Here is a 25,950-nt window from a genome sequence, read left to right as displayed (position 1 = left end):
CGGAAAACGATAACCTTTGAATCGGAAGGTCAAAGGTCAAATTTTTCAATATTTGGAATTTCTAAAGAAAATATAGCGAAATGTTATATATTTTTGTGCCGATTTTCATGAAACTTGAGGAAAATATCTTAATTTTTTTCCTAAATTTTTTGTTCAAGTGGCCTGAAACACGTTAATGGTCTGGCGAATTTGTAATAACTTTAAAATTTTTTAATCAAATTTTGTCATTTATATCTCATTACAACGATAATTACGTACATATTTCGATTCTTTTGCATTCAATTGCAAAAGTAGTTATTTAGTAGCAAAATTTTGTCAAAAACTGAAAAATTTGCATTTTTCTCTAATTTTGGCGATAATACAGTTTTTGGGTCATTTTGAACCAAAGGAGATACAGGGTTAATTTCCAAAAATTTTTTTTAATGTAATATTCATTAATATAAATAAATCTACATATTTCTAGAAAACAATGCAGAAAGTTAACGAGTTTCACCTATTTATTCCATATTAACAGTAAAATTTTGCATATATCTGAACTTTGACCTCGATGCGCGTCCAGAAATCGTTGCCCGATTTGGCTAAAATTTTCAGCACTTAACAATTAGGCCTAGTGTCACAATATTCCACCCGGCACTCTTTGAAATCTAAAAAAAAAAAATCGGCTGTCACTCTAATATATGGGGCATTTCATGTCAAGTGAACCAACTTTTGAAATCGATGTCTTCCGATCGGGATGAAATTTGCACCAAGGTTAGCTCTATTGGATAGTAACTCAGACACAATTTTTCAACAACATCGGTCGAGAACTCTCTGAGTTATAGGGGGTAAAATTTTGACAATTTGGTCAAACAGGGGTTTTTTCTTATCCATGTAACTTATTACCTATTGTTCTTAGCAAAATGTGTCCCAAATAGTATAGATAGCTATTTCTTCGATCTTTCGAAAAAAAATATTTAAAAAAAAAAAATAAAAAATTTTTAATATTTTTTTTCCGAAATCAAAAACTTTTTTGACTTTTTTTTAAAACACGTCCTTTTTTTTTTTTTTTTTTTTTTCTTAAAATAAAGTTTAGATATTTTCCTTGAACACCTACTTGGTCGCTTAGTGGGATGCGAGTGGGATATCTATCAAAATAAATATTTTGTAACTCAAAAAAGACAATTTTTGGTTTTTTTTGCAAAATCAAAAACTTTGTTGACTTTTTTTTTTCAAAATGGACCCTTTTTTAATTTTTTTTTTTAGGTCAAACAAAAGCTTAGATATTATCCTTGAAGACCCTTTTGGTCGCTTAGTGGGATGCGAGTGGGATATCTATCAAAATAAATATTTTTTAACTCAAGACTTACAATTTTTGACTTTTTTTTTTGCAAATACGATTTTTTTTCCAAATGGGCCCTTTTTTTAAAATTTTTTTTGTAGTCAAAAGAAAGCTTAGGTCCATTCCTTTAAGATATTTTTAGTCCCTTAGTGGGATGCGAGTGGGATATCTATCAAAATAAATATTTTGTAACGCAAGACATACACTTTTTTAATTTTTTTTTGCAAAATCAAAATTTTTTCCAATATGGGCCCTTTTTTAATTTTTTTTTTTGCTCAAAAGAAAGCCTAGGTCCATTCCTTTAAGATATTTTTAGTCCCTTAGTGGGATGCGAGTGGGATATCTATCAAAATAAATATTTTGTAACAATTTTTTAATTTTTTTTTGCAAAATCGAAATTTTTTTCCAATATGGGACTTTTTTTTAAAAATTTTTTTTTGCTCAAAAGAAAGCTTAGGTCTTTTCCTTTAAGACCTATTTTGTCACTTAGGAAGATGTGAGTAGGATATCTATTAAAATAAAAATGTTGTAACTCAAGACATTCAATTATTGACTTTTTTTTTGCAAATTCGAATTTTTTTTCAAAATGGGCCCTTTTTTAAAAATTTTTTTTTAGTCAAAAGAAAGCTTAGGTCCATTCCTTTAAGATATTTTAGGTCCCTTAGTGGGATACGAGTGGGATATCTATCAATATAAATATTTTGTAACTCAAGATATACAATTTTTGATTTTTTGGCAAAATTTTTGTAATTTTTTTTTTTGCTATAAAGAAAGCTTAGGCCTATTCCTTTAAGATGGTTTTGATCGCTTAGTGGGATGCGAGTGGGATATATATCAAAATAAATGTTTTGTAACTCAAGACATACAATTTTTGTGTTAAAACATTTATTTTGATAGATATCCCACTCGCATCCCACTAAGGGACTAAAAATATCTTAAAGGAATGGACCTAGGCTTTCTTTTGAGCAAAAAAAAAAAATTAAAAAAGGGCCCATATTGGAAAAAATTTTGATTTTGCAAAAAAAAATTAAAAAAGTGTATGTCTTGCGTTACAAAATATTTATTTTGATAGATATCCCACTCGCATCCCACTAAGGGACTAAAAATATCTTAAAGGAATGGACCTAAGCTTTCTTTTGACTACAAAAAAAATTTTAAAAAAAGGGCCCATTTGGAAAAAAAATCGTATTTGCAAAAAAAAAAGTCAAAAATTGTAAGTCTTGAGTTAAAAAATATTTATTTTGATAGATATCCCACTCGCATCCCACTAAGCGACCAAAAGGGTCTTCAAGGATAATATCTAAGCTTTTGTTTGACCTAAAAAAAAAAATTTAAGAAAAAAAAAAAAAAAAAAAAAAAGGACGTGTTTTAAAAAAAAGTCAAAAAAGTTTTTGATTTCGGAAAAAAAATATTAAAAATTTTTTATTTTTTTTTTTAAATATTTTTTTTCGAAAGATCGAAGAAATAGCTATCTATACTATTTGGGACACATTTAGCTAAGAACAATAGGTAATAAGTTACATGGATAAGAAAAAACCCCTGTTTGACCAAATTGTCAAAATTTTACCCCCTATAACTCAGAGAGTTCTCGACCGATGTTGTTGAAAAATTGTGTCTGAGTTACTATCCAATAGAGCTAACCTTGGTGCAAATTTCATCCCGATCGGAAGACATCGATTTCAAAAGTTGGTTCACTTGACATGAAATTCCCCATATATATACATATATTCTACAAATTTCAGAAGTTTTCAATCTGCAAGGGTTCTTAGACTTTGAAAAAAGTATCAGAAAAGCCGTAGAAAGGTGCCACCATAGACTAAAACAAAAAAAATATCTAAAAAAAACAACCTTAATATAATATTTCAAAATAATAATAATAAAAACTAATACATTTTATAATAAAAATAATATAAAAATCGAGTTTTATTATAAAAGTTATACCGGTAAGATTTTACGGATATATTCATCAAGTATGACTAGTCAGCAGTGACGGATATATACATCAAGTATGATTGATCAACGGTGACTGATTTATACATCAATTACACTAGTTTACAAGGTTTTTGTTCATGAATTGAAACATATGGGGATTTGTGTATTTAGGTCTTCAAACTTCGGAAAAAATATTAAAATAAATCCTGGACGTCAAACTTTTGAGATATTTATTAAAATCGAAACATATACAAATGTACATTAAATTAGGACAAAAAAAAAATTAAAAGTGATGTGTTTTAGTCCTCTTTTTATAATTATTTTCATTTGTCTCCCTCACGACACTCCAACAGTAGTCTCCTAGCATATTCTGATCCCAAAAACCTTGATAATTCCTCTCGAAAAACTTCATGAGAATGTAAAAAGTGAATTTTGAGGGACATATTTACACCCATCAGTTCAATATCTCTGTAATTTTGACTTTTCTTATTCCCCAAAAATTCTTAAACAAGTTTAAAATAATTCCATGCTGCTTTTTCAACATTGGTTAATAGACACTCAAATTTGGTATCACCCAACATTTTTCTTATTTGAGGACCCACGAATATCCCTTCTTTTTAGCGTGCCTAGCTCTTCTCAAAAATATAAGTTTCATTCCATGAGCAAACAAAAATGTTTAATTTGTAACTAGTGTTATTATTTGTTAACAGTGATGGATATAATCATCAAGCCTGACTTACATTTCTATCATCCTTGATTGGTAAACAACAAAAGAGTGAGCAGCTCAAATATATGTTTTAAAGTCGATAGAATTCATAAGTGCAAGGGAGATGAAAAATCACATGTACACTAGGGTGGCCCTTAATAAACGAAAGTTGGATTTTGACCATTCTCACCCCCTAGTTTGGTGAACATTGGTAAAAAAAATCATCCTGACAAAATTTTTGGTAAATCGGTTGGGGTTAAGACGTGCCGCTAGCCCTCTGAAGTTTTGAGATGCATCTACAAGGGCAAAAAATGAATTTTTTCAGTTTTTTTTTAAAAATTTTGCCATTAAAAAATTACTTTTGCAATTTAATTTAAAATAATAGAAATGTGTACGTAATTGTTCTAATGAGACACAAAAAACAGAAATTGGTGAAAAAATGTTAAAGTTATTAAAAATTCGCCAGGCCATTAACGTATCTCAGGTAGAGATGCTAATCGGGGTTTCGGGATTTTCGGGAAATCTAAAATCCCGAAAATTATAAGAAAGAAACGTACATAATTATGTCTTTACAATTGAAAGTAAATTTTTTATTTAGCAATTAATTTTTATTAGACACTAAAAAGCATAAAATACTTGCATGAGTACATTATATAAGAAGAAATAACAATAAAGTATGTACATTAGGCCGGGTCGATTTGTATGGACGATCAAAACGTAAAAAATCGTATAGCAGAAACGCAATCTACGCAAAATTCTAAGAAATTATCCCCAAGAAACCATAGGTCTAAAATCAAATCCTATCTTGCGCATTTCGTCTTTTATCCAATAAAAAAATAAAACTATTAAAAAAAATATATATATACTGCAATATCATTGGATAAAAGACGAAATTCGATAGGATTTGATTTTAGACCTATGGTTTCTTCTTAGAATTTTCCGTAGAATGCGTTTCTGCTATACGATTTTTCGTGAAAAATCGACATACTGGTGAAAAACCGTACTTTAGTATAAAAAAGTGTTTATTTTAAATAGCTTCTTAAGAATACTTTGCATCTATGATTTCATCTGCCATTCTGGAACGAATTTTGTTTTCAACATATGCTGCTTCCGAAAAACATCTTTCACATTGGCAAACCCGTTTGCAAATACTTATAACAAATCTGCAAGTATTTTTCTCTTGTTGATTCAGAAATAAAATGATCTATTTCTTTTGCAAGTTGAAAATCTACATTATAATTTGGTTTCGTTATTGTTATTTGGGGTTTTTACATTTATTAATAATATCTTTTAGCCTTTTAGCAATCGAAATATTTTCATTTTGTTCGAGCTCCTCATCTGAGATAAAATCAATTTCATTTGAAGAGGATTTAAATTGAGTTTTGTTAGATAACTTACAAAAAAAGTTGAAGAATTGATTTTCTAGAGCCCCACTCAAGGAAAACCAAAAATACCGTTTTCCTTTATTAACTATATTATAGCAGGAGTTGAGCTTAACAACTTTGCTGAACATCACTTTGCGTAGTCACACAAAAATGACAATTTCCCCTATTTATTTATGAAAAACGGGATTTGAAAAATCCCGAAAACCCCGGTCATTTTAACCCCAAGTGCCATTTAAGGGTTAATTTCCATTTTTGTTCTATTATTATAAATACTAGACCTCATGTTATATTTCTCTTAAGTTTCATCAAAATCGACCCAAAAAAAAAATTAAAAATTTGACCTTTGACCTTCACGACTTAAGGCCATAAATGGACATATAATTGGTTTTTCTCGAAAATTTCAAAATTTGTTCTCAATAAATCCCAATGAGATGATCAAAAAATTCTGAAATTTGTTTAACAAAATTTTTAAAAATTTGAAAATGGAATTTGAAACAGCCGTTAAAAAATTTTTATTTTTTTGGCCATATCTGCGAATAGGTTAACGGTATCCTACGAAGATAAAAACTCATATACAAGTAAATATGTACATATTTTAAGTAAAAATGAGCTTTTATTTTAATATTTATCAAAATATGTTCATTTTGTTCCTACATTTCTGGTTCTAGTTGCCTGAGACACGTTAATGGCCTGGCGAATTTTTAATAACTTTAAAATTTTTTGACCAATTTCGGTTTTTTGTGTCTCATTAGAACGACAATTACGTACACATTTCTATTATTTTAAATTAAATTGCAAAAGTAATTTTTTAATGGCAAAATTTTTACAAAAACTGAAAAAATGCATTTTTTCCCTTCTCAACATTTCAGAGGACTTGCGGCACGTCTTAACCCCAACCGATTTACCTAAAATTTTTCAGGATGATTTTTTTACTAATGTTCACCAAACTGCGGTGTGAGAATGGCCAAAATCCAACTTTCGTTTATTAAGGGCCACCCTAATGTACACAAATGTTTCCATCAGTTTTGTCCATTTTCCTTAAGAAACTGATAGAAACTTTGTTCTACGCGATGGTGGATATTTTCATCAGTAGTGACAGTGAAATGATCACTCAAATGAATGTCACGGTTCTTGTAGGGTTGTCATGATAAAGATAAGGTGTATGCGTTACGGCAACAAATACAACAATACAAAAACAAATAACTTTTATAGTGTCAAAAACAGCTGCTTAATGTATACAAATTACAGCAAAAAAGAAAAATGGTTAAAATCAAAGTATACCAAGTAGTCCGACTCTCAATTTTTTAAAATTACTCTCTCACATATACGGGTACCGCGTGAGTTCAGAGAAATGTTAACCAATGAAATGTCTTGGAATTTTAAATTTTGATAAAAATAACGTTTTTTACACATTATTACACTAACACATGTTATTCTTTATTTTTTTAAAACACTTTTTGCACATTTTCATTGCTAAAACGTTCTATTTTGCACAAATCAAGAAAAAATATTTTCGGAATTTCTGACATGTAATTTTTTGTTATTGTAGAATTTAAATTATAGGACAGAGTTCCAATTTTTGGTATTGAAAATTCATACAAATTAAAATTTAAATCATTTCCAATGTCGGAAGGACATTTGTATGGGGGCTAGGTAAAATAATGAACCGAATGTGATACTACGTTTATACGCACGGCTTATTTGAAAATAAAAATATTGCATTTAGAAAAATTTACAGCATAAACAGTGAATTAATTTTTTATTTGCGAATAGCTAACTCACGAAAACAATTCCTGCTTAACGACACTATTTGCAAATAAGATTTTAAGCATTGCCATATGTTTTAACATTTTCAGTTTATTAAGACTTTTTTTAAATATTTCATTGTGTTTTTGCATTAATTGGATTGCGAGACAAATATGAATTTTAGATTCTATCATTTTTGCATTTAAAAAATAAAAAATTTATCATATTTTGTTCAAAAACATTACTACCAATTTATTAAAGTTTACCATCCGGCATCACATAAAAACATAAATTTTCCGACTTATAAACAGTGAGTTAGTTAATTGCAAATAATTTTTATTTGCGAATAGGCTACGTATAAACGTAGTATGAGTTTGTTATGTATACGATCGTATGCTACCATGCCCTGCCGCGTATATGTTTTACTTTTTCACTGCTATGATCAAGAATTATTCGAATCATTCGAATTATTTTTGTTTTCATGAATGAATTTTTCTATGTGTGTGAATGTGTGCGGCCTAACGTTCTTATTTATCATTACCCAGCAGTTAAGCAAGTAGTCAATGTATCACTTAAAGACAGTAATTGTCACAAATGTCTTATCACTTGGCTGACTCCATTTTATATATTTTGGTCATTTGACACGGGTGTGCACTTTGTAGTGCAGAGAGAAGTCAATTGGTTACTTTATGCATCCCAAGTAATCTAGCGTGAAGAAAATTGTCACTTAAGTGTCTCTAAGTAATCGAGAGTGTAGTCACTTTAAACGTTTTGTGAGTAATTCGTACAAACTGGTTTTTTACAAATTGTGTTAATATAATTCTCATACAGTTTATTTTTATTTTTGCTTAAGTTTACTGATATCGCATGTAACATAGCATGAAGTCAATAGTCACTTTAGTGTCTCTTAGTAACCTATGGTGAAGTCACTTCAAACTTTTTTTGTACTGCAGTTTATTTTACCCACCAGAAGCGTTGACTACCTTCGATCAGCTATCCGATAGTCACAATGTAATCAAAAGGGTCAATTGACCCCCTGCTTAGGACATGCACGTGTTAAAATAACTAGTCAAGTAGCTGATCAAGTAACCAGTTACAAAGCTAGCAAGGTAACTGACGCTATGTAACCAGTTTGTGAATCCAATGCGTTGCCTACTTTGGACCAGCTATTAGACAGTCCCATTGTAATCAAAAAGAGACAATTGACCCCCTACCTAGGACATGCCCGTGTTAAAATGACTAGTCACGTGGCTATTGAAGTAACTAGCTCCCACCCTAAATGATGGGTAAAATCACTAGTTCGGTACTGTCTCCTAGAACTGCTGGATATGTTTGCACCCATACACACGAACATTTAATAATACAAAAAACTTCATTGTGACCTGAAATCATATCGACCCCTTTGCGCGAAATTATCGTATGTCACAAATACAAAATTTTACAGGAAAGCTTTATTATTAAATTTTTTTGCTTTGGCTGGTATCATTAATACCAAATTATAAATGCTATACAAAAACCGATTTAGTAAATTAAATTTCACATACGGTTAAATTAACCTAAGTAGTAATATTTCCATAAATATAGCGAAAATAGGTATAATATTTTACTATGTAAAAATGTAACATACGATAATTTCGCGCAAAGAGGTCGATATGTATACCATTAACTCGGTGTATATTTACTCTCATTGTCATATACTGTCTCTCATTCTATACTCTGTTGTTTTGTTCTGTCGTTGGTTGTTATTGTTCCTCATTCACACTCATTCGTTTTGTAAATAAATACCCAACGATCTGAAGTAACTGTTGTGCTGGTGAATGTCTTGAGTAGCAACTGAATGTGCTTGTGCAGCCCTTTAGTGTCCAGAATATCAACGCTTCATTTAAAATCATACAGGCACTAAAAAATAGCAAAGGATACCCTACAAAGTATTACGATTATTTAATATTAACATTTTTTTTTAATTTTTTATTTATTTTTAATTTTAATTTAATATAAGTGTACGAATTTAAGTGAAATATGTGATGTTCTTTAATTTTCATCAATATTTTTTTAAGGAATTGAGGTTTTGTTAACATTTTTTTTGTAATACATATTTTTTGTTCCAATTAATAAAATGACTTTTCTATATATATAAATATGAAATGGTCCATGTATGTAATGTCATCACGTGAGAACGGCTGGAGCGATTTGGCTGATTTTTTTTCAGGAGATGGTTTGTAAAGAAAAAAATTCAAAAATTCCGGGTAAAACTCGGAAATTCTTTTCTTTGTGAGTCCAGTCAACTGTAATAAAAAAGCTCCCTAAAGTATGCAGTACAAATTTAGATATTTTCTTTGCAATTAAATAAGAACAGGCTGGCGTGCGTGGGTTGGAGAAACTTGAAGAACTAACATTAGAAAATGCTACCGGGCGAAGCAGGGACGATCAACTAGTTTTTTATATAATTACCTATTATTGCCTGTATAATTACATAATATTTAAAAAAAATATGTTTTACAATTTTAAGTGATACTCACTGTAGATGCAAAGTTGACTTAATTAAAATTGAAATCAATTCAAATTAATTGACTCATTGGCAGAAACTCTACGCTTAGTTTAGATTGTAAACTTCTACATTATAACATGATCATAAAACCAATATGGTGTTATGACATACACCTATGGGGCACGGCCTCAGCGTCAAATGTAGAAAAGTTCAAAAGACGATAAAACAAGTTCTTAAGAATGATCACAGTCGCCCCCTGGTATACCAAAAACGCAAATATACATAAAGTTCTAAACGTACCCAGCAAAACTTTACTTACCTGGTAAGCCAGCAAGTAATATTGGAGCAAAGTGATAACTACTTATTATTTGACTGAAACACTAGTTACTTTTGTTCGATAGCTGTGCTAAATGCAAAAGTTCATTACCAACCTGTATAAAAATAAGTACCTATTCTAGTAAATATAATAATGTGCTGGGTAACCACCACTCATTACAAAATAATGTATGTGGTAACTAGTTGCCATTACAAAAATTCACAAAATTTTTGCTGGGTACCCATTGTAAAAACTCAGATCAAGAAAAATGTAGAAAAGTATTTAAAAAAACTTGAAATTCACCCAAACCCACTGGCCCGCAACATATTGCATAACCGTGGCCATACTCGATTAAGAAGGTGGGTCACAGCAGACCTAATCCAAAGACTAGAAGGAAGAATGCCAATTTAAGCAAAGCAACAATGAATAAATAATTTTTCGTCCGGCACTGGCTGGACTAATTAAATAATAGTTATTAGATATAAGATTTGAAATACTTATTGTTAGTTCATTAAGTAATAATAATACAATAAATAAATAAAAATTAAAAAAAAGTAAAAATCCTAAAACAACAGCCGTCGATATTCGAAACACTTTGGAAAATGACCACAATATTAATGTTTATTCAGAAACAGTGCGAAGTATTTTGCGAAAAAGCGGATTCCATAGCCAATTTGTTGCGTGCCTTTCATCAAATACTTAGAAGATTATTACCTTTGCATGTATCTATTTTCAAATCTATATTTTCAAAAAGACTCACCTGTTTTTCATTCTGGCCACTTTCGATAATTTTAGTGTATTCTTGTTGGGGAGCGTTATCAAAAATGCTCTGGTAATGGTCCAAAATGCGATCCATAGATGATACATTCGTTTGATTCTGTTCAGCATCCACTGTCAAAATATTTATCGGCAATTTTACGCTTACGGTCCATATATTTCGAGCCAAGCCCTCGCCAATAACGAACATTTGGCCTGGTGTTGGCGATTTCAACTCCAGATGTGCATCAAAACTACTTGTATCTGTGATATTTTTTTCAGTTTGAAAGAAAACTTTTAATCCGCACTCGAAATAATTATAGAATGCGTCGTAAGTTCCATATGGAATTCGTAGAAATAGTAATTTGAGTTTGTACTTTGATGAGAGTACATATGCTGGGCCAGATAAATGATTAGGCAAAAGACTCATATTTTTGCGTTTTATGGCAACTGCTAAGCCATCGGCACGAGCCTTTGAGAATGCAGCTTCTAATACTTCTTCCGAATAGTTTTTATAAATTTCGAATGCCTGTAAATTGTATAGTGTTTTGTCACGCATAGCACACAAACTACTATGCAGAACGCTTCCAACTACAATTGTTTGGAGATCGAAATCAGTTTCGGGGTTTTTATATAGTATACAATCTTCATCCGTCGGCACAGGCATACGTTCGAGAAACCGTTTATGAAACTCATGGAGAGAGTCTGGCAAAATAAAACGAGATTTGGTTTTAGTATCGTATGCATTGTGGACGAGTTTAAATAAGTAGCACATAATAAGGGTATAATGCACGGCTAATGCGTCACAAAATTCCAAGCGAGTTGTATACGTCTTTTTCAATCTGTGCAAAAAGTTCTCTCCATATTTCTTTTGCAAATACTCGTCAGTTTGCAGCATATGCAGCCATGTTGGAACCTGTGGTATGTGTCTCTTTTGACGGACCATAAATTGAAGACGTCTACAACATGCCTGAGTAGTTTTATTGAAAATTCCTAAACTATGACGTATTGCATCACGGCATGATTTACCAATGGTTAAGAGACCTAGCGCTGGCACAGGGGCCGCAACGTATGCCGATGCTGCTTTGCCAATCATGAGCATTTCATCTTCAGCTTTACTCCATGAAACCCGTAATGTTCGCATATTTTTCAAGGCATCACGATCGACAGCATCTCTGGGTGCGGTCTTTTTTAAGCGTTTACTATTAGATGTCGACAATTGTGTTGATATTCGTTTAACTGTTGTCAACGTTTGCGGTTGACGTGATTTGCGTGATATAACACGGACTACTTTGTTAGTGCTCCGCACACCAGAACCGACTGGACGACCAGTTCTAACATTTTTCACGGTCACTTTATTACTGCCGTGTACATACCAAGACCAATTACGGAACGTGTGTGCAAATAAATTTGTCGAAAGTCCAGCAGCTCCCAAACCATCTCCAGGTTGATAGCCGGAATCATGTAAAGGTGCTTCATCGAAATCGACTGCCTTAAGAAAGTTTAGTTCTTTTATTCTTTCAGTCCTTCCATGACTCCTGCTCCGAAAACCAAGTTTGGTATATACACAAATTCGTTGCAATGTCGTCCAATAATTATGAATATCATCGAAGCTTCGCAAATCAAAGGTTAGTGGCGTATATTCACGTTCCGAATTAATGTGCTTATAGCCAGCTTCAGAATTGGTTGTATCCAGTACTCGTGCTCGGCGATTGAGATAAACCCACATAACTAACGGATCCTTAATACTTAGGCGTTCGCTTATCTACGTCGATCACAAGGAAGAAACAGAAGAATACAAAAATTTAGTTAATTAATCGGTTATTACGAGTATAATATTAGTCCATTTAAAAAAATTTCAAAATCTGACCTTCACCACAAAGAATACAGGAGATAAAACTACGCACTTGGAGATAAAGGAGATATAATGTATATTTTTATTGACGACCCCCAATTATTCAGCTGTATTACGAATATCAGCGTTCTGTGAGAAATGTTCTTCGTGCACTTCGATCCACATTGGCTTTAATGAAAAATCATTTCGTGTTTCAGACCTGTTAACTAGCTCCCTAGTGATTTACACCTCTGGATTCCTATGAGTATTTGTGAAATCAAAAGAAGCAATTTGCGAGATATTGGTAGCAATGTTGGATAGAGTAATCTAAAATTGGAGCTTCCGAATGGACCACCTACAGTGAAGTCGCGGAAACATTTAAAGTTAATGTCAGAGATTGATCTTTCGGGTCATAATAAAAATTCCGACATCCAACTTTATTTTAAGTGTTTTATTATAAATTAACCTCTAAATGAATCACCCTTTATCTCAGCCGTTTGTGGTCCGATTTTAAATAGAAACTGAACCAGGACCTGATATATTGACATATCAATATGTTTGTAAATTATTTGGGAGCTTCGGAAAGTGAAATCCAAGAGCTAAGCGGTGGGGAACCGAGTTCAAAAAATTCAACAAATATTGTAGTGGGAAATTAATATATCAAAGGTTTCCATTTATCGCATCATTAAATATTACTAGAGTGTTTAGGTTGCATCCTTTTGGTAATAACTACATTGCTATTTTAACAACGTTAGAATCTATTGTTGCTTCCCTTTTTTATGCAACTTTGCTGGAAGTATTTTACTAGATTCTAGCGAGTAAACCGTTAACGGAGCCTTAAATATTGTTTGCCACCAAATTATGCTTATTATTTTAGCATTATTATTAAACACTCTTCGTATGTCTTCGACATAAGCACTACGTGCTTCTTATTTAAATACGCAACATATTCCTTCTACGAGGTAATATTTAATTGCAGTGAAAAGAGATCTTCGTCTCTAATTAAAACTTGAAATTTGTTTGTTTTATTTTCATAATTTTGGAAAACTTGGATTGATGCCAAACACTAGAGGTTTCGGACTTTCAATAGACATATCGCGCAGACACTGCTGCATAAATACAAGCAAAAATCAAAAGCATTGCTTTGACAGTACGCAACTAACGCCCACATGGCAATTCCGTTTAGAAATGAAGTTTTTATTTTAAAATAATTTTATTGAGGGTCATCAAACACACCAAGGTTGTAAATAAAGCTATTTACGCTTAATTAGCAGTTGGTGTAAATCCGACCACTCCACACTGTGGTAAATCACAAATCTAGCTGGACAAAGTTAAAAAAATGACTGGCAACATTCCTTCTGATCATTTAATGAGCTTCTCAATACAATAGGGAACTGTAATTCATGTTTTGTTGTTTTGGTTTTTAGCTCCGATTAGGAAAAACTAAGCTTTAAAGTCAGTTGTTGTCAACAGGTACATTAAGATTTCAAAGAGAAGTGTATTTTTTGTGTGACTTTGGTTTATGATTAAAAAGGCTACGGTGATTTTATTGTCATAATTTTTTATATTATTAAGCTCTATTTCAAGGAAATATGCAACAATTTTCATTTAATTATTTCCATTGTAACTATTAAAAAAAAACAATTTTTTGTGAGAAGATCAGAAATTGGAAAAAATAAAATATTTCCTTTTTTCAAGTAGAGTTAAAGCTGTTTATTCCGCATAATTCCGGTGTAAAACTATATTTGAGTTAATCTTTCAAGTGTTCACTTCAAGGTAAATCAAAAACATCTTGCGCATTCTTGCGACCGCCATAAATTTGTTCACTTTTCCAGTATGACTTCTACTTTTTCACGAAAGAAAATTTTTGAAGAATGGGTAAAAACTCCCAAAAAGACATTGCGAAAAAAAGTTGGTTTTTTATAATCGTTTACATACATATTTGAACTCATTTTTTATATGATTCATAAGTGAAGTGAACCCAACGTGATTTATTAATTTTGTCCAGTTAGATTTGCGACCTACCACACTGTGCACTCCAGTGCTACTACATTTCTATTTATTTTTTGGGGGAGATCTTTAAATTCATCAGGAAATCTAAGTATAAAATTAAGTTCACCATCTGGTGTGTATTTGACAGAAATGGTTAAACTGTACTTTTTATAGGGACTTAGAGCTTTTTCTTGTGATAAATTGAACTAAGCGCTTTTGCTCATCACTACAAACCAACAACAAAAATTGTGATATGTAACTGCAATTTGTTTCTTTGTAATCAATGTATTTTTACTTATTGTACATTACTCTCAATTTCTATCTTCACTAAGAAGTAAGGACTTAGATCGAAAAAATCTTAACATACATATACAGTAGAGATAAGCGATATTTTCATACCTGTGATTTAATCACTGTGATTGAAAAATCACTGGTAACAACAGTTACTGAATATAGTAAGTAACAGGTACATTTAAGTCGTTCTTTAATATTTTTCAACATTCACTGGTAACGTTTTTGAAAAATTACTGGAACAACTGTAGTAACAGGTACTTTTAATATAGTTCTTTCACATTTTTCAACATACTGTTAAATGTCGTTTTTATATTATTCAACATTCATTGGTAACGTTTTTAAAAAATCACTGGTAACAAATGGAGAAAGTAACAGGTACTTTTAATATCGTTCTTTTACGTATTTAAACCAACTGTTAATGTCGTTCTTTTATATTTTTCAATATTCATTGGTAACAACAATTACTGCATATTTTTAGGCGCATAATTTTCTATATCTCCAACACAGTGTATAAAATAAAAAGTTAGTAACATATTAGTTAGTTCTCTTAAAATTTTGATGCATTTGCTTAATTCTTTATTTTCCTATATTTTTTTAACAGACGTTTTTAACACGTTTTTAAATCAGCAAATATTAGTTTTAGGTTAACATAAGAACAGATTTATGAATGAAAATTATACATATGTATTCTTCTTAACATAATTGGTATTTTGCTTAACATAGACAAAACGTGATCACAGTCACTGTTTAAAAGAACAGTGATTTATAAATCATGTTCACAAAAATTATCTACTCAACATGCCCTTTCAGTATTATAGCGTCGCTATTCTGTTCCAATCAAAAAGTCTCAATTTGTTAGACAGTGAAATTTCTTAAACCTGTGTTTTGAAGTCTCTCAGCGGGAACTAGGTTTTGATTTTATACCCATACTTTCTTTTGGTAATTTTCTTAGGATTGACCTACAAATTGACCCACACTATTGGTCATGCTAAAAATTATAAAGGATATCGAATTCTGAAGAATCAAAGTACATAATAAAATTATAATATGCAAAGACGTAAAATTTATAGAATATTTCAATTTCATTTATATGCAATAAATGAAGAAACCGATTTTGAATCTGACGAGAAGTTGAAGTATGTGAAGATACTTATGAAAAACTTCAAAGAGTTACAAACAGCGAAAAGTGTAATATCGAATCATGATGTCATTCCTAAAAGCTGACATTATCAATAAACCAAAATACAAAGCTAGACTCGTAGCTTAAGATTATACACCAAAAGAAAGCCTTTTTGAATGGTGATATTCAAGAAGAAATGTATAAGGAACAATCATGCAAATTATATAAAAGAGGTAACGAACATCTTGTTTGCAAATTACCAAAATCTCTTTATGGGTTAAAGCGGCCAACAAAGGCTCGATATGATAAGTTGGAAAAGCAGATACTATGAATCAAATTAACAATTAAATCGTATATCTACTCATGTATGTGGATGATATACATACTAATATGTGCCAAAAAATTCTTAATTACAGAGGTTACCAATACACACATAATACAAAACCACTAACAGTATATCGGCACCTCAATTTGGTTACCGAGATACTGTGTTATAAATGATGTCAAAACCAATTAAATAAATATTTTGAATGTAAATTTCTTGAATCTAAATCAAAATTCTAATGGAGATATTCTCCTTCATCAAGAATACGAGATTAATAAAGTAATAGATGAAATAAAACCAGAATATGGAAAGCTGAGTTCAATTCCAATGGATCCAGAATTTTAAAAATATCTCATAATGAAAATATGCTACCAAATAACGAACAATTATTAAAAATTATAGATCAATTATTGATATTTTACTTAATTTTTCTATAACTTCAAGGCCAGATATAGCCTCAGCTGTTGTGCTAACATTCCAAAGTTTATAAGGAATTTTTACAAAAATTTTAGTTGATTTCTGGCCGTATTTGACCATCATAGGTCAATGTCCCTCACGGGGCTACCTCGGGCTAGGCTACGAGCTCTGATATCAGTGCTCACCGGGCATTGCTTGATAGGTGCACATGCTAGGAGATTGAATACTCCATACAATGACTTCTGTAGGAGTTGCCATGACGAAGACGAGGATGAGACGATTGAACATCTCCTCTGTCTTTGCCCTGCCCTAGCAGAGGTGCGGACTGCGACAATAGGTAGTCCATTTTTGCACGGCCTAGCGGATCTATCTACTCTGGATGTCAGGAGGTTGGATTCGTTCATTCGTGCGTCAGGTTGGTTCGGCATTGAACCCATTTCTGACATGTGAAGGACCTCTTGAGGCCTTGAGCATGATCCTTAGGGTAAAACAAAGGGACCAATTTAATGGACCCAAGTGAGCTGGTTGATAACTAGCTGCCTTTATAACCTAACCTAGTTGATTTTTCGAACATAGAAGTTAACTAAAATATTTGGTATTTTACCTAAAAAATCTCATAAATGCCATTTTACTCTTGATCATAGTTAAATATATACTATAATTTTAGGCATGGATTTATTTTATATATATGGAGGTTTTATATGCAAATGCGCTTAATAATAAATGAACACATTCTACTACCCCATTAAATGTCAAACTATATGGAAAAAAGCGTCAATATCCAGTCCTGTTTCGTCATTATCTTCAAAAGTCAAGATTTTTTTAATCAAGATTTTTGCTGAAAGTCTGCCATTCATTTATTTATTAAGCGCATTTCCATATAAAACCTCCATATATACAAATAAATCCATGTATAAATTTAATTTTTTAAATCGTTGTTAAGATTTTAAAGTTCAAGTTAAAATTTGTTATTTAAAAAATGAATATGTATGAAAGTACCTGTATTAAACCCATGTGATTAAGGAGTTTTAACACTGATGCGTAAACACGTTGTAATTGGACGCGACTAATTTTACATTGCAAATCTGACGGTAATTGTCGCATCAGGTAGTGTTGACGTATAGGATGGTTTAAAAATGCTGTCAATCTTTCATCTGCCCCCTTATCAATGCGGAAAATTTTATTAAATATGGATAGAGGCATGCGATCCACAGCATCAATAAAATACACCCAACCAGCTGGTTTGTCGGAATATCTTGGCAATGGGGGAATAAACGTACGCCAACTTATATATTTGGTATATGCTTTCATGTTTACGTATTCCGGCTCCAATTGTTCTAAATACTCATCTATTCGTAACGATGGTTCGGTTACCTGCCAAGTTTGAAGCAATTCCTTAGTAATCTCCAGAGGCAATTGACATTCATTCAATTCCACTACAATATAAAATAAAAACTCATGCATATATCGTGATATTAAGAACTTTGGCGGTTTGTGGCTTTTCAATGGTATTAATGTGTTTTTGTTAAGCTTTATTTCAGCTGGCTTTAATTTTTTCGAATTCTTTATTTTTCGATTTTGATGGCGGCGCGAACTCAACTGCCTATGTTTCTTCTCTTCGAGGAGCAAGAAAAGGCTATTCTTTAATTTTAAAATTTCATTTTTAAGAGCAATATGTTCAATGTCTATTGTCGGATGTGTTACATATCGAAAAATTCGTATATTTTCATCTCGTTGCAACACAATTTCATACATGCGAATAATATTGCTTTGGCTCATGTGATACAACATGCGCTTGATAGATTTCTGGCAGACTTCGTCTTTTAATCCTTTGCCTTTTTCATGTTCCAATAACAGTTTGCGCAAGTGTAGCACTGAGATAATACAATGCTCATCGATCATTTTAACAGCGAAAGCTTTTCGCGATATTAAACGTTGGCTTATATTGTCGTTTCTCTGCATTAATGTGTTCACTGGAAATTCATAATTTTTAATACGTGCACTTATCTGTGAAACGTCTGGAAACTGTGCCTCCACTTGTGGAATATTCGGTTCTTCAGCACATTGTAGGTTTTGAAGAACATCTAACGAGTCTTTCACCGACTTATTTACAGAGTCAAAGAATTCAACGGCAACGTACCTGAAATTATTTAAAAAAAATATATAATTAAATTTACAATTACTAATTAGTTGTGCTTTCTTTCTTTCTTTATTCTAAGTGTGTTCCACTTCACTGCTAAAATACAATTGAATTCACGTAACAAAAATATGTGACCTTAACCTATGAAAATATTCATTAATTACTGTTGTATATCTAAATTATGAATACGATTTTAAACCAATATAATTGGTATACTATTTGGTCATATTGTCATAATGTCCTAATATATTATGATATGTAGTTTAATCAAATTTTTGTTGTGTTGCAAACAAAAAAGTTCTAAACTAATAAGACTATTTGAACTACTATGTTTATTGTATTGTCATAAAATAATACTTTTTTGTTTACAACACAACAACAACTATTATAATATATTAGGACATTGTGACAATATGACTAATAGCAGACCGTGTGAGTACCCCAAATATAAAAATTATGAAAGTAAACACTGACAATTGTTGTACAACATTAGAGTTATGTTTTCAGAATTTCAAGTATTGTTAATAAATGGCTAGGAAACAGATTTCTGGGCGAACTCAGTAATGTTGATGGCTGTAAACTTAGTAAAATCACAAAGAATACAGAGGCGACACGGCAAAAAAATATATTTGTCTATTTCGCTCGAAACAATTTTCTCTGGTTTGGTTTTGTGCTTATTTATATAGTTGTTTGTTTTAACGCACTGTCTGTAGTAAACCGCAAATTTGTTTTCTCTTTCTATCGAAACAATTTCAAAAAAAGCTGATTTTAGTGTTTTTGAACTGTCAAATTTGACACCTCTGTATACTTTGTGGTAAAATACTAGGTTTTATTAGAGGAATAGGGTGGCTATTTAAAAGACTACAGCGATTCCAAATCCGTAACAAAATCATTCTTTCTTTTCTTTTACTAGGCGGTGGACTCTTTTCCTTCGCAATCGCTCATCATATTTTTTTTATATATATATAAAATTATAGTTAAATATGAAATTTTGTCTTTCTATCACGATTGCAACCCGTGGCGATTTAGTTTTCAGGTGCATTTACAAGGAGAAAAAATGCAATTTTTTCAGTTTTTGTAAAAATGTTGCCATTAATCGAATGTTTTACGTAATTGTCGTTCTAATAAGATATAAAACACAAAAATTGGTTAAAAATTGTTAAAGTTATTAAAAAATCGCCAGGCCATTAACGTATCTCAGGCCACTAGAACATGAAATGTAGGAACAAAATTAACATATTTTGAGAAATATTAAAATAAAAGCTAATTTTTACTTAAAATATATCCATATTTACTTGTATATGAGTTTTTGTCTTCGTAGGATACCGTTAACCTATTCGCAGGTATGACCAAAAAACATTATTTTTTTAACGGCAGTTTCAAAACTCCATTTTAAAATTTTTAAAAATTTTGTTAAACAAATTTCAGAATTTTTTGATCATCAAATGGGGATTTATTTACAACATAATAGGGAATAAAAATGTGAAAAAAAAGTATGACAATACCTCCTATAGTTTTTCCGTACCTGCAATTTAAATTTTGCGATTTTCGAGAAAAACTAATTTTTTGGCCATATTTTGGCGAATGTGCCGAATTTCCTTACTGTTATGATTTTTAAGTAAAACCTATTCAGAATATTATAGTCCATGTAATTTTAAATATAGTCTGAAAGTTTACTAAAATCGGAAAACGTTAACCCTTAAATCGAAAAGGTCAAAGGTCAAATTTTCCAATATTTGGAATTTCTCATGGAAAACTACCGAAATGTTATAAATTTTTGGGCCGATGTTGATGAAACTTAAGAAAAATATAACATGATGTCTAGTATTTATAACAGCACAAAAATTAAAATTAACCCTTAATAGCTTTATGGTAAATAACTTATAACTTTATGGTAAATAACTTTACAAACTCAATGAGTAACATGATGCAAGAAATGCTTAAGATGCAATCAATGTTATTGCAGGCTGTGCTTAACAGACCATGAACTGCCTAAGAATATGTTTTTGGAACGCTAACGGCATTCGCCAACATAAAAACGAACTCGAGTATTTTCTTAAAAGTCATGAAGTTGATATAATGTTAGTTTCGGAAACCCATTTGACGTCTAGAAGTTTATTTAAGATAAATGGATATGTTTTTTATGGCACAAATGATCCAAGAGATAGAGCATGTGGAGGCTCTGGAATTTTAATTAAAACCCGTATCAAACACCATTCAATGTGTGATATTTGTGAAGATTATCTTCAAGCTACGACAATCTGTTTGGATGATTGCTACAGAAACCTATTAATTTCGTCGATATATTCACCTCCAAGGTTTTCGATTACTGAAAACAAATATGAACATTTTTACGAATCACTAGGACCCCGATTCCTGGCAGCTGGCGATTATAATGCTAAGCATACTCACTGGGGATCAAGACTTGTAACCCCGAAAGGTCGCGCTTTGTTTAATACAATTACTAAATTGAATTTGAATGTGCTGTCGAGCGGAGAACCAACATACTGTCCTACTGACCCAAGCAAAATACCCGATGTCATTGATTTTGCAGTTACAAAAAATTTACCAATGGAACTAATGCAGATTAAATCTTCATTAGAATTATCCTCGGATCACTCACCCACCTTCGTTACTCTATTGAACCCCCTAGAAATAGTATCCCACTCTGCAATATCAAGCACGAAAATAAATTGGTTGAAATATAGAAAATATATCGCTAAGAACACCAGAAGATATCGATATCTCAATCAAAAATTTTGAACAAAACTTAAAACTTGCTGTTGAACACGCCACTCAATAACCCAACAAATAAGATACAATAGACTCTATTCTGCAGACATTGAACAGTTATTAGCTGAAAAAAGAAGAGTTCGTCGAGAGTGGCAACTCTACAGATCCCCTCAACTTAAAACGGAGCTTAGAAAATGTCTCAAACGCCTCAGTATGCTTCTTCACAAACGCAGAACTGACTCAATTAATAAATATCTGGAGAACTTATTTTTAATGCTATATTACGCATTGAATATTATCCACCATACCTATGCCGGGAAAAGATCACAGTAAAGTAGAATCATATAGACCCATTAGCCTATTGTCAAATATATCAAAGCTATTCGAAAAACTGTTAATGCACAAGTTAAAGCCGATAGTGAATCATTTTGATTATATTCCAACTCATCAATTCGGATTTCGAGAAAAACATAACACCATAGAACAAACTCACAGGTTGGTAGAAATCATATCCAAGACATTTGAAGAAAAAAAATATTGTTCTGCACTCTTCATCGACGTTTCGCAAGCCTTCGACATAGTATGGCATGAAGGATTATCGATAAAAATAAAACAATATTTACCAATGAACACACACAAGCTTCTAGAAAGTTATTTAAGTCATCGAAAGTTCGTTCTTAAAGAGGGAGACTTCATAAGTTCACCACAGCCTATTGAAGCAGGCGTACCCCAAGGAAGTATACTGGGTCCCTTCCTACATTTGCTATATACTTGTGATATGCCTACAAACAGTCGAACCCACATATCAACTTTTGCTGATGACACTGCTATACTAGCCATTCATGAAAACCCCCAAGAAGCATCTGTACTTTTACAAGACCATATACTCGACATAGAAAGGTGGTTAAAACAATGGAGAATAAAAGTAAACGAGCAAAAATGTATACATCTTACATTCACATTGCGTAGAGAATCGTGCCCTCCAATCCTAATAAATAATCATATAATACCTCAACAAACTGAATCTTAGCTTTTATCAAACGATGGGCAAAGGAATTTAATGATCCCTTCATCACTTTTTTATGTCACTTGTAAGACCGATTTTAGAGTATGGATCAATTGTGTGGGACCCTGCTATAATGTTTACATTGATCGTATCGAATCTGTCCAGAAAATTTGTTTGCTATTTTGTTTAAGAGATGTATATCGAGGATATTCTTCGCTTCCATCATATTCTTCACGACTTGCTTTGATTCGACTGCCAACTTTAAAAAGCCGAAGAATTATGCTTAACGTTTCATTTCTTGTAAATCTTTTAAATGGAATTGTTTTGTCCGATTTTCTTTTAAGTAAGATATCATTAAATGTTCCTCAACGCTCATTACGATTTAATAACCCACTTTATGTTAAAACTTTTCGAACAAACTACGAAATGGCAGATCCGTTTAGGAAATTATGTTGTAGTTTTAACGAAATGTTTAACTTTTACAACATCACTTTAAATGTTGATGTTGTAAAACGAAATATTATTATCAATTTAAATAACTAACAATCTTTACATTAAGAATACATTGTACAATTTAATTTAACACTCAGTCTGTAAGGATAATATCCATAGATTAAATTAAATAAATAAAAAAAAAAAAAATGTATATAAAAATTAATGTTTGTTTCTTTGATTGTGCCTTATATGAGTCTAAACAACTGGACCGATCCTCTTGAAATATCAAGTGGGCGTGGCATTTCCCATACCAAGTAAATAGTTATTATGGAATATCTGGTGAACTATAATTGTGAAAGCCGCAAAACTTCGCGAAATTTACTTCGGTACCATTGTGAGCATCTTGGCAAGTAAATAGTTATTTTCGAATATCTGAATAACTAGAATTGTGAAGTCTTAAAATTAATTTCCTATCACTACACTTAGTTTGGGAATATCTGGAGTACTATAATTGTGGTGTCAAGGCATTTGATAGCGTCAACATTCTCAATAGTCCTGTCATCAATGTAAATTGTAGGATTTAAGAAGTCGTGATTTGATAAATGGTAATAAGATATGAGGATGACGACATGATAATAAAGACATTTAACTCATATCACAAGTTGAAATTTACGCTGGAGAGAGAAACGGACAATTCTATACCATACCTTGATATGAGAATACATAGGAGGAACCACAGGATAATAATAGATTGGTATATGAAACCAATTGCATCTGGACGATTAATGAATTTCCACTCAACACAACCCATGGGACAAAAGATGAATACAGCTATGAATCTAATTAACAAAGTTATGAAGATGAGTGACCGACAATTTGAAATAGGAAATATGGCGAAAATTAAGATTATACTGAGGAAAAATGACTTTCCAAATGATCTAGTTGATAAACTGATAATAAAGGTTAAAAATGGGAGTAATGATAATTCTTCACGGGAAAATGTCACATCTGGCAACGCCAAATATTACAGTATACCTTTTATCCCAAGACTAACTGAGAACAACAAATTGAGAGAGATGATAAAAGACCAACAAATAATATTTGCACATAAACCAAACAGAACAATACACAGCTTATTTACACAAACAAAAACGAATATTGAGTGCAGAGAACAAGGTGATGTTGTGTATCAAATTGAATGTGATGGCGGAGACAGTGAGGTGTGTGGGAAAGTGTACATTGGCACAACAAAGAGAAATTTAGCCATCAGAATAGTTGAACATAAGGCGGACATAAAGAGAGGTAAACAATCAACTGCACTAGCACAACACTGCACAGTGGTTCCGCCCATAGGCCAAAAATAAATAAAACGATCACAAAATATTTAGACAAAATGCAAAAGAATTGTGTCTTAAATATCCAATCTTTTTAATGGCAAACCGGTTTTTACTGGAAATCTAACGGGACTTTTTAAAAATAAAATTGAAAGCATGAGCAAATATTCATTTGCAAAGCGCAGCTGAACGCTGGAAGAATAATTCAAAGCAAAAGTGCACTTCAAAACGGTCTTGCAATTGCTGTAGTCTACAAAATTAAATTATTTTCAATGGATTTTGAAGTTAAATGTTTTTATTTTATCTTTTGAAAATAATAAAAACTAACTTGTGTTGTAATTCTTGTGAAATTAATGTTTTAGTTAACCTATATGTTTGTTACTTTTTTGTAAAACTTCATTATGTTTACTTAAAGTTTTAGTTGTGTTCCCCCAAGATTCCCCCGTAGGTTTCTTTTTCATTGTATTAATCTGATTCTTAAGATAATAAAAGTGCTGAAGTTAGTTGCGGAAATTTGCGGATGGGAGTGTAATCTGTAATATACTAACCCGCCCCACAGAAGAATGCTTCATACATTTTTTGCAAAAAGTGTAAGGAGTGGTTGTAGAGCGCTGAAATTTGGCACAGATAATTATATGGACCAAACTAAGAAACAAGTAAAATTTTATCAAAATCGACCACGCCCACTGCCCATACAATCCAAATAGATTTGTTCGCATAAAATTTTCCCTATTCAAGTAAAAGTCTAGAAATTTGGTACATATATTTTCTGAAACAAAAGAAGAACGTAAGTTTTATTAAAAGCGGACATGCCCACCGCATACCGCCCATGCAATCCAAATGCAATACATTTTTGAGCAAAAATTATAAGGGGTGGTCGTAGAGTATTGAAATTTGGCACCGAGAATTATATAGACTAAATTAAAAAAAAAAATTAAATTTTATCAAAAAAGTCCACGCCCACTGCCCATACAATCCAAATTGATTTTTTCGCATAATATTGTTTATATCCAAGCAAAAGTCTAGACATTTGGTACATACATTTATTGAAACCAAAAAGGAACACATGTCGAGTTTCAATAAAATCGGTCACGCCCACCGCCCACGAAACCCATACATAGATAAGAATTTTTTGGATATTTCGTTTATTATTCGACAAAAAATGTTAAGTTTTCATCCTGTTCCGAAAACTATTCTTTTTTTTAATCGAAACAAGACACTCCCACCTTTCATTTTATTAAAAAAAGAGCTTGGGGGAAAGTGGGACTACATTTTTTTTTCTCCATGGAAAATCAAAAATACAATAATAATTAGAGTCTTATAGATTTGGGCATGTCTTCTTAACGGTTTATGGTTTCCCCATAATTTTTTTTTACTGATGTTGAAATGTTATATTTTTCAAATATGTTAAAGGTAAATGGTATTATTAGGAAAATTATACCACTGAATTGCGTGAAGATATAAGTAAATTTTAGCTAACACCCTTGCATGGACTTTAGTTCAATTTTCTAAAAATAAAATAAAATAAATTTTTTCTTAAAACTATAAGTGTACATTTCATCTATAAACATTTCTCTACAAAATTGCATCATTTGATTGTTGATATTAAGTGTTTGAAAAATTGACTTTTTGACACCAAAATCCCTCTGTGCACCGTCTTATTTTTGCATCGG

General features: G+C 31.6%; 1 protein-coding gene across 2 annotated transcripts in view; it reads right to left on the bottom strand.

The window, feature by feature from the left end:
• The window catches only part of LOC135958884 (general transcription factor 3C polypeptide 1), a 149,244-nt gene that overhangs the window by 39,563 nt on the left and 83,731 nt on the right, over positions 1-25,950 (bottom strand). For both annotated transcript variants that reach the window (XM_065509822.1, XM_065509823.1), the window contains 2 exons: positions 17,629-18,769; positions 10,652-12,412 (listed from right to left, as the gene is read on the bottom strand). In XM_065509822.1, the coding sequence (XP_065365894.1) occupies positions 10,652-12,412; positions 17,629-18,769 (2,902 nt within the window). The remainder of the gene's footprint in view (positions 1-10,651; positions 12,413-17,628; positions 18,770-25,950) is intronic.

The sequence above is a fragment of the Calliphora vicina genome, chromosome 4 (genome assembly GCF_958450345.1).
Source record: "Calliphora vicina chromosome 4, idCalVici1.1, whole genome shotgun sequence".
In the NCBI taxonomy this organism is placed as follows: domain Eukaryota; kingdom Metazoa; phylum Arthropoda; class Insecta; order Diptera; family Calliphoridae; genus Calliphora; species Calliphora vicina.
The sequence above is the reverse complement of the archived record's forward strand: the minus strand, read 5'-3'. Positions and strand labels throughout refer to the sequence as shown.